This window comes from Lontra canadensis, unplaced genomic scaffold (assembly GCF_010015895.1).
Source record: "Lontra canadensis isolate GAN:19392208 unplaced genomic scaffold, GSC_riverotter_1.0 scaffold8, whole genome shotgun sequence".
Classification (NCBI taxonomy): domain Eukaryota; kingdom Metazoa; phylum Chordata; class Mammalia; order Carnivora; family Mustelidae; genus Lontra; species Lontra canadensis.
The window spans coordinates 18578884-18589598 of record NW_022631002.1 but is presented as its reverse complement, the minus strand read 5'-3'; the positions used below and the strand labels follow the sequence as shown (position 1 = coordinate 18589598).

The 10715-nt window shown below is 38.1% G+C and overlaps 1 protein-coding gene across 12 annotated transcripts in view; it reads right to left on the bottom strand.

The window, feature by feature from the left end:
* Positions 1–3296: 3296 nt before the first annotated feature.
* Positions 3297–10715, bottom strand: part of TERB1 (telomere repeat binding bouquet formation protein 1) — a 49773-nt gene continuing 42354 nt past the window's right edge. For 9 of the 12 annotated variants that reach the window (XM_032854289.1, XM_032854288.1, XM_032854287.1 and 6 more), the window contains 3 exons: positions 8274–8423; positions 7906–7971; positions 3297–3661 (listed from right to left, as the gene is read on the bottom strand). In XM_032854289.1, coding sequence (XP_032710180.1) covers positions 3474–3661; positions 7906–7971; positions 8274–8423 — 404 coding nt within the window. In that variant the 3' untranslated portion in view covers positions 3297–3473. Of the gene's footprint in view, positions 3662–4012; positions 4051–7905; positions 7972–8273; positions 8424–10715 lie in introns of all 12 variants that reach the window. The other 3 variants (XM_032854294.1, XM_032854295.1, XM_032854290.1) reach the window with 3 other exon arrangements.

Genomic DNA, 10715 nt, shown 5'->3' with positions numbered 1-10715 from the left:
CAGGCCCAGAGCAGGTGGATGAGCAGGAACAACCAGAGGCTGCTAGGAGCCTGCCCAACCTCTCATCCTGGCCCAGCCAACTTGAGCCGCCATCGGTGACTTGGATGAGAATGCGGCAGCACACTCAAGCTGTGGATGACCTGAAGCAGGAAGGGATGCCCAATATACTGGATGACAGACTGGGTACGATTAAATCTAGGAAGATCAAATTTAAGAGACTACAAAGTTCTGTAGTACAGTTAAAAATAAATGCATAAGAACAAAATAGAAATTAATTAAAATTACAATTTGTAAATCTTTTTTTTTTTTTTAAAGATTTTATGCATTTGACAGAGAGAGACACAGCGAGAGAGAGAACACAAGCAGAGGGAGTAGGAGAGGGATTAGTAGGCTCACTGCCGAGCAGGGAGCTTGACGTGGGGCTCAATCCCAGGATCGATCCCTGGGATCATGACCTGAGCCAAAGGCAGACACTTAAGGACTGAGACACCCAAGCAGCCCATAATCTGTAAATCTTAAACTATATTAACTAGAGTCTGAGACTTGGTCATGTAGAAAACCAAGAAGTATCTTAGGTGAGGTCCATAAAATCTCATTGGGTCCCTCAAAGTTGATCCCTTATTCTGGCAGGCCACATTTCTTTCTGGATACAGTTTATAAAGGCAAAGAAGTGGTCAGTGACTAAGCTCATAGGAGACATGACACTGTTCTGCTGAAGTAACTGGGGCTTATTAGCATGAAGGATAAAGGATGTAGAGGGAAAAGGGGAAAGTGATCTATCTTTGCCTTTCTTAAGGACTGGCATCTGGAAAAGAAATTCAACTTTTTTGGTTCTACAAAAGGTGCTCGAGGAAGGCACATTTCATTTTAATGTAAAGAAGAAATGACTATCAATTATCACCCTAAGTAGTAAATTCCCTGTTTCTGAGAATTTATGTAAAATCAATGATAGCCATCAATGGACAAATTGTTGTAAATGAACTATACAGCAGTTCATGCCTCTGGCAACTAACTATAACTGAGGTCACCTTTAATTCCAAAGGTCTATCATTATTAAAATCATTTTTTATTCCCCATTGATTTGGCTAAGTCTGAATTCTTAAAGCCATACAGTTCTCTAAAGTGTCATCATTCTTTGGCTTTCCTTTTGATATGTCTTCATTTCTTTTATTACTAAATATTTCCATTTGAAGGAAAAAAAAGCAGCTCGTGTTAACCAAAAGATAGTCAGGGGTTAGGACAAAATTTCAATGTTTCAGAAAAAAATATAGAGGGACTCCTGGGTGGCTCAGTTGGTTAAGCGGCTGCCTTCGGCTCAGGTCATGATCCCAGCGTCCTGAGATCGAGTCCCACATCGGGCTCCTTGCTCGACCTGCCACTCTGTCTGCCTGTGCTCGCACTCTCTCTCTCTGACAAATAAATAAATAAAATATTTTTTTAAAAAGAAGGCAATATAGTATTGGTTCTTTTCTTTTCTTTTCATTACTATTATTTTTTAGAGGGGAAAGGGGCAGAGGGAGAGAGAGAATCTTAAGCTCCTTGCCCAGCAAGGAGCCCAATGCGGGGCTTGATCTCACAAACCCTGAGATCATGACCTGAGCTGAAACCAAGTGTTGGACACTCAACCGACTGAGCCACTCAGGTGTCCCAGTATTGGTATTTTATATACAGCTTCAATAACTGACACAAATCAGTGTCTATGCTATAGTATGTCATTCTTGGGGATGCTTCACTGAAGCAGTGTTTGATTTTTCTATTACATACATAATTTCCAATCAATAAAAGAACTATTACCTGAGACCCACTTGAAGTGGAAAAATACATTTAAGTCATATCTGGAACAATAGTAAGAAACAACTTCTGATTATCTAAACTGGTAAGGCTGAAGCAACAGACAAAATGTTTTCCCTTTTGACCTAAAATAACTTGAATAATCGTGAGAAGTACAAATTGGAACAACCCACCAGACTATTTAAGTATTTCCCACAGTACTTAGGAAATACTGATAGATAATGGAGATAAATGGGCTAGATTCATTCACACTTTGGGCGCTTTAAGAATTTTCCTAATTGTAAATTATTCTTTCGTTTAAAGGAAATTTTGGATTTAAATAGAAGATTTTGTGCATATTGACTCTCTGGAACTTTCACTACAGATCAGAAAATAAAAAATTTAATAAAAATTCTGAGTTTATCCAAGTAGAAATAGTCATGATGTGAAAAGGTCAAAGACTAAAAACTTATAGGAAAGGAACCTTTGGGACTGAAGAAATCTACAGTGACATGAAGCAGTGAGCCAATGGGTATATAAGTACAGATAAGCTTGCAGGTCCTGATACATAATCACTTTGCCACAGCATAGCCTTTTAAGTATAATACAGGCTGTAACAGCATCCTTTGGGGATCATGATAGGAATATAAAAAGAATAAGAAAAATAGAAAATTGAGATCAAATAGTTTGCTTTCCCACTAAAAGAAAACTAACTTAAAAAAATGTTCTAGGGGCGCCTGGGTGGCTCAGTGGGTTAAAGCCTCTGCCTTCGGCTCGGGTCATGATACCAGGTTCCTGGGATCGAGCCCCATGTCGGGCTCTCTGCTCAGCGGGGAGCCTGCTTCCTCCTCTCTCTCTCTCTCTCTCTGCCTGCCTCTCTGCCTACTTGTGATCTCTGTCTGTCAAATAAATAAATAAAATGTTCTAAGCTTTTAAAAAGCAAAAGTAAATAAACATGCACCAAAAGGAAGTGTACCTGACCACAGAATTTGAGAGTATTCAAAGGAACTGCACAATCAGCCTTTGGAAGGGGAACATTTTAGTTAACAAAATGTCAAACATTGATTTAATGTGTGGGAACTTCACTTGAACAGCTTGGGAAACTATTCTAAGTTCCGGGAAAGAACTTTCGCTGGGTAAGAATATACTAAAATCCAAATATCTCACATGGTATCCATCACAATATAATGTTAAATAATGTTTAAAAGGCCGATCATTTTATTTCTCTGACCTGTATTCCTTGAGCTTAAGGAAAAATAAAAGCATATTCCTAAATGAATGTTTGAGCTCATAAAGGAATTTTGTCTTACTAAGCTACACATTAAAAATGTATTGTTTTAGAGGCTGCCTGGGTGGCTCAGTGGGTTAAGCCTCTGCCTTCAGCTCAGGTCATGATCTCAGGGTCCTGGGATCCAGTCCCACATCAGGCTCTCTGCTAGGCAGGGAGCCTGCTTCCTCCTCTCTCTCTCTCTACTTGTGATCTCTTTCTCTGTCAAATAAATAAAATTTTATAAAAAATGTATTGTTTTATAAATTACTTTAATAATTCAATGAGCTAGAGCATCACAAAAAGTATGCAATTAAAACAGTATTCCTGTTTTCAGATTTCCTGCTTCATGAGAGTTTAGAAGAGTATTTTAAATTGTGTTTCCTCAAGATATTGTATTTTAAGTGTTGAAACTAAAAACTGGCAAGTATTCCGATCAAGGAGCTGCACACTCGGGATGTTTGGTCAGCTTGTGGTATTTGTGAGCAAGGTCCACAGCCTTCCGTCCTTGCTGAAAGGGGAAAGACCACAAAATTAAATTCCAGTGATTTCCCATTTTCTTAACTCCATTGCAAAGGTAATTTATTTCTTCTTCAGTAAAGTTTTTACGAATTCTTCTTTTTTCTGTAATTAAGAAGAATTGTAGAATATATTAGTACTTGCTGAAAAAATGGATCTTCTTGAGACCCAAATAAGTGCTTAACTTTATTGTATGGATATGAACTATATAGTGAGAAAGCTTCATGCCTGCACTACTCATCACAGAGAAATGCTTGTCAATTTTAAAAATTGAGTGCCTATTATGAAGCTAGGCCTTATCATTCTGAATTCTTCAATAACTGTAACTTAATCCTATTGTAATAATACTTGCAGTAATACTTGCAACATCTTTCAATCAAGAAACACAAGAATTTATAAACATTTGACTTTTAAGTCTCTCAACATTCCTGTGAGGACAATTAACAAACAGCTTACCTATCTTACAGATACAGTCTTCCCAAAGGGCTCCATTACTTCATAGAATAAAAAAGAATATCAACACTTGTTACTTTAATTAACAGGCTTAATAAATATTTTAAAGTAAGGGTCTTTTGAAATTCATTTTAAAAAGCACATTCACTACCTATATGGGTGCTCAGCTTGATTAAAACTCAAAAAATAGGGGCACCTAGGTGGCTCAGTGGGTTAAAGCCTCTGCCTTCGGCTCAGGTCATGATCCCAGGGTCCTGGGATCAAGCCCCACATAGGGCTCTCTGCTCAGTGGGGAGCCTGCTTCCTCCTCTCTCTATGCCTACCTCTCTGCCTACTTGTGATCTCTGTCAAATAAATAAATAAATAAATAATTTTTTAAAAAAAATCTTCAAAAATAAATAAATAAATAAAACTCAAAAATAGGTGGCACGGGGGAAGGAAGTTTTCAACTATCTGGCTTTTAGGGATACTTTCTACAAAAAAAATAATAAACAGTTGGTGTTTATTAATATCTCCTGGTGATGATTACCAGGAAATAGTTTTCTTTGAAGTTTTTTCATTCATTGCTAATTCATGTTATCATTGTAGATAGATGCTGATAAGGAAGACTTTTTTTTGTATTTCCACTTAAGGCTGCTGCTACTTGAAACAGTTGTGCTGGGATAACCTTAGAAAATCTTGCCCTTGCAGGTCAAGACTGTTAGCTATTTATCTACCTCTCCTAGGACAGGAGCCATAGTTCAGATCTTTTAAAACAGAAACTAAAATCTTACCAACAGAAGGCTGAGAAATCAATAAAAGTAATGTCTGGTTATTACTTAATGGTATTACTTAGAATGCAAGATCCATGCAGGTAAGAATTTTTGTCGGTTTTGGTCACCACTGTATCCCAATGCCTAAAATAGTATCTGACACATAGAAGAGGATCAATAAGTATTTGTTGAAAGAAAGAATTTATTGGTAAAAAAAGTGCTTCAAAACTTATCAATGGGGCACCTGTGTGGCTCAGTTGGTTAAGCGTCTTGTCTTTGGCTCAGGTCATGATCCCAGGGATCCAGCCCCACATCTCCTTCTCCCTTTTCCATTCCCCCTGCTTGTGTTCTCTTTCTCTCTCTCTCAGATAAATAAATAAAATCTTAAAAAACAAACAAACAAAAAAACTTATCAATGAAGTTACTCCTTACTTTTGGGTCTACTGAAAAACTGTTGTTTTCCAGGAAATACATGATTTCAACTTCACTTGCTAAATGATTTGAACTCATAATCAGGACTGGACAGGTTGTTATAACATTCAAGATATGAGCATCTGGAAGTTGTTCATAGTCAATTTCCACTTTTCTAATCAAGCTGACATTTCACTGACTCCTACATATGTGCCCAATTCCTCAAAGGTTACTGCAGCAGAATACAGAATACAGCAGTCTAGAAGGAGGAAGCAGCTCTACCCCACAGGGCTCCCTTCTGTGGCTTCTTTAGTGTTCCTCTTATATTGAGGTGCTTGGAAAGAGTAGGGGAAAGGAGGAAAGAAGGCTCAGTTCTAGAGACCCTTATTTTTCAAACCCTCTCAAGATACCAGTCCATTCTGGGGGCGCCTGGGTGACTCAGTGGGTTAAGCCTCTGCCTTCAGCTTGGGTTGTGATCCCAGGGTCCTGGGATTGAGCCCCGCATCGGGCTCTCTGCTCAGCAGGGAGCCTGCTTCCTCCTCTCTCTCTGCCTGCCTCTCTGCCTACTTGGGATCTCTGTCTGTCAAATAAATAAATAAAATCTTAAAAAAAGAAAGTACCAGTCCATTCTGAACAAGAGCCTAGGCTCTTTAAATGCTTAGATGTTGCAATGGTCTCTTCTTAAAAGGATGGTTTAAAATTTGAATGTAACCTACAATCAAGCAAATGGTCATAAATGTCTCTCAAAAAGAAAGGGAAATCAAGTGGGTGGGAAATGGCAACATATCCAAAATTCCTAGCCTGCTTGAGAAAGAGGTATAAGACCAATCTATACCATACCTCCTGAAGACGCCTTTCTAAATTCTAAAAAAAGCAGGCCAAATTATTAACTATTTGCTTTAAGCTAAAGAATTTTAACTCATAAAAAAGATGTAATTATTTATGAGCTGGACATCACTTAACAGTATTTAGGATCCTTCTGTAAAATCAATGTATAACCCTAATTATTTACATTTCATGAGGCTCCACAAATGAGTTTACCATGTAAAATGAGTATAGGATATAATTTTAGTTGTTACACATTTGCTTTTAAGTCATGTTGTTGAAAAAAAATCCATTATTAATTTGATGCCAACTCCTTGTCACAACCAATTTTTCCAAGTGCAACATGTTCCTATGGAAAAGTAACCATTTTCTAACAGTTTCTACAGGAAATATTTCTTTAAAAAGTGGGCTGCTCTAGGGAGACCTGGGTGGCTCAGTTGGTTGAGCAGCTGCCTTCGGCCCAGGTCATGATCCCAGCGTCCTGGGATCGAGTCCCACAACAGACTCCTTGCTCAGCAGGGAGCCTGCTTCTCCCTCTGCCTCTGCCTGCCATTCTGTCTGCCTGTGATCGCTCTATCTCCCTCTGACAAATAAATAAATAAAATCTTAAAAAAAAAAAGTGGGCTGCTCTACATGAGTACTGTACTTAATTTTAATTTGCATTCAGAACTTTAAACTTAGAAAAAGACCCAGACATAAAAAGTAAATTTGAGGGGCACCTGGCTGGCTCAGTCTGATAGAGCATGTGACTCTTGATCTTGGGGTTTTGCGTTGGAGCCCCATGTTGGATGTAGAGATAACTTAAAAAAATAAAAATCTTTTTTTTTTTTAAAGATTTTATTTATTTGTCAGGGAGAGAGAGGGAGAACGCACAAGCAGGGGGAGCAGCAGGCAGAAGGAGAAGCAGGCTCCCAGCAGGGAGCCTGATGTGGGGCTTGATCTCAGGGCCCTGAGATCATGACCTGAGGTGAAGGCAGATACTCAACTGACTGAGCCACTCAGGTGTCCCCCCACCGACAAAAAAAAATCTAAAAAAGTAAATCTGAAACTTCTTTTAAGGCTTTGGAAATGAAAATGGTATGTAAAAGTATATGGTAAAACATTCCCATATGTATCAAGTCTAAATATCTTTGCAATAAATGACAGAATAACACCATAGATATTACTAAATTCCAGGTTATTTTGACAAGTAAGGTTATTCAACTGCTTATTCTTACTCTGCAGGTATTAATTCCATATGAAGATAATAAAATGATAACATTCTTTAAGTCTCCATAATAAATTTGGAATGGTGATAAACCTGAGACATTAACCTATAGTTAAATAAAAATTCTCATAAATTAACTCATCATTTAAGAAGTATTTTGATTTTTAAGCAGGGCTCTATTTGTCTCTTCAGTTCTGATGGTATGAAGTGCTGTAGTTATGAACCAAAACCTTCTGCAAAATCTCTCTGAAGCACTTATTCATAGGAGAATAATTTTGTTCTTAAAATAGAAATGTGATCCAGAAGATAGACTAGGGGCTTATGAAGAAAGACAGGCTTGCATTTGAATGTAAGCTCTGTCATTTGCCAATTTCTTATACCTTAAAGTGGGAATAAAATAAAACCTACCTTACAATATTACAAGAATTAAAGGAAATGTCTATAAAACACGTAACATACAGTAAGTGCTTAATAAATGTTAGTTTCCTCCTGCATCCTCCCCTGCTGGCAAGAAATGAGTGAGGAAAGCAACATGAGGAAGGAAAGTGAGAATTTCGTTCTTAGGAACTATGGCCCTCACCAGAGCCAAGGGTTATCATTTAAGAACCACTGACGATGAGACAGAGAACAATTCTTCAGCTGTCTTCTTTTTCTCAGAACTATATGCAATTTAGGTTTATTTAAAAATTAAATATATTCACTTATTTCTCCAGAGGCAGTAGATTCATGACTGAGTTGTTGTCTTCTACGTGGGGTCAGCAGAATTTCTGAAAAATACAGAAGACATTTAGGATACTTACAGTATCAATCTGAGTAAGAACACATCAATTCCATTAGTATGGTATTCCCCCCACCCTTCTAATGGGAATCCTTAGATGGATTAGGAAGAATTTTTAAACCACCAGAGACTAAATCTGTTCCCTGGGTATATCTTAAAACACTGGTTTCTCAGAGACGTTTTCTTTTCAACATTATTTTGCCCTCTAGCTTTTTAATATATTTAATGTTCTAGATCACAGTTCAGAAGGTATAGTCATAATTATAGTTTCAAAGCTGCTGAATTAATTACTTTTGTTACAGATAAGTGATTTCCTTAGTTCACTTTTATATCTGTCTTCAGCTTCCACAATGACTTTATGACGATCACATTGGTATGGGCAAGAGTGCAAGAGCTTGCTAAAATTTCGGCTATTCAGGGATTTTCCTACTGCTATGCAACCTAAAAGAAAACAAATTAAAATGATATATAGATATTACAAAATATCAAGTAACAAAAATCTATGAAAGCAAATATCTTTATGATGGTAACTGAAGTGAAATCAGGAACTTAATTATAAATATGTCAAGAAGCTCAGTCACAGGAGAGATTAAAGACAACAGATACAATACAATGAAGTAAGTGTTACAATAGAGGTGTGAACAGTTAGAGTGATATATAAAAGGACCACCTAGGTTGGTTAGGTTCTGAGCAGGAGTCACTATTAGGAAAGATAACCAAAAGAAGTGGCCTTTATGCCCAGTTGTCTTTTTTCCTCCCAATGTTTTATTATGGAAAATTTCAAACACAAAAGAATAAGGGGGAAAGTATAATGAACTTCCACATTTCCATCATTCACCTTCAATAATTATTAGGTCATGCTCAGTCATATTTTGCCTTCAACCCACTTACTCTGCTCTGTCCTCCATGTATACACTGGATTATGGAGCCTGGAACTGGCATTTAAGTATCATTTCATCTGTAAATATTTCATATGTGTCCCTAACAGAGAAGGGCTCCTTTTTCCAAATACACAAAACCATTATCAAGCCTAAAAAAATTATGCCTAATATAATCTAATATCTAGTCAGGGTTCAAATTTCCCCATCATTTCAAAACTTTTTTTTAAAAGATTTTATGTATTTATTTGACAGAGAGAGACACAGAAAGAGAGGGAATACAAGCAGAGGGAGCGGGAGAGGGAGAAGCAGGCTCCCTGCTGAGCAGGGAGCCCGATGTGGGCCTAGATCCCAGGACCCCGGGATAATGACCTGAGCCTAAGACAGCTGCTTAATGACTGAGCAACCCAGGCGCCCTTAAAACTTTCTTTTTACAGTTTGTTTAAACTGTGACCCAAAGAAGGTCCTGAATTACATTCAGTTGAAATGTCTCTTGAGTTTCTTTAACTCTATCAATTTTCCTCTCTTCCTCCTTCTCATTTACTTGATATAGACACTGGGTCATTTGTACTTGGAGCTACTCCAAGTCTAGGTTTTATTGATTTTATGCTAATTAGATGCTTTAAAACGTTCCAGGGTATCCGATAAACTAGTAATTAGATCTGAACGACTGATAATATTTAGATTCAACTGGGTTTTTTTAAGATTTATTTTATTTTTAAAGATTTTCTTTATCTGAGAGAGAGCCGGCGAGTGAAGGAATACAAGCGGAGGGCGGGATAGAGGGAAAGGGACAAGCGGACTCCCTGCTGAGAGAGGATCCCAATGCAGGGCTCAATCCCAAGACTGAGATCATGACCTGAGCCAAAGGGAGACGCTAAACTAAGCCACTCAGGTGTCCCTATTTCATTTTATTTTAGAGAGCGAGCGAGCGAGAGAGAGAGAGAGAGAGAGAGAGGGACGGGGGAGGGGTCAGGGGAGAAAATCTCCAAGCAGACTCCAGAGTCAAGCACAGAGGCTGATACAGAGCTTGATCCCATGACCTTGAGATCATGACCCAAGCAGAAACCAAGAGTCAGATGCTCAACCAACTGAGCCACCCAGGAGCTCAGATTCAACTGTTTTTAGTAGAGCTCCTCACAGGCAGTCTTGAGGACTTCTTACTTAATCATATTAAGAGGTACGTAAAGTTTCTCTCTCTCTTCTTTGAATGCTAAGAACCAGTAGGTTCAGGTGATGTTAGCCACTTCCATCCATTATAGTTTCCCATCTGCCAGTCACCTAATGGCCCACTCCTAAAGGGCTAGAAGTTAGTCAGGCAGAAAGCTGGCTAGGATGAGGACATTACAAATACAATGAACATGGGCAAAAGCACAAAAAAGCGAAAAAGCATAGCATGTTCAGATAATTATAGGTACTTTGGTGTGGCTGGAGAGAAATGTGGGAGGAAAGTTGAAACTAGTGAAGGTTGCAGGGGGCCATATAAGAATGGTCTTAAAAGCCACACCAAGTATATCTATCTTCAAGTCGGTGGGGAGGAGCTAATGGATATTTAGTAAGCAGGGAAATGACTTTCATTTGTCTCATAGAAAGCTTAGGTGAAGATAAGAGGATCAGTTAAGGGGTTACTTCAATAGTCCAGAATATAAATGAGGGGATTCTGAAACAGGACATTTACAGGGAGAATGTAGAGATTTCTGATGTAAAAATTGGTGAATGATGAGCTGTTAGGGTAAGGGAAAAACTTAGGATAATTCTTAAGTACTTTGACAGTTGATTGAATGACAAAGTTTGGAATAAGCACGGCAACTTTCTGGCAGACTTAAGAAGAACAAATATGCAATAAAATTTAACA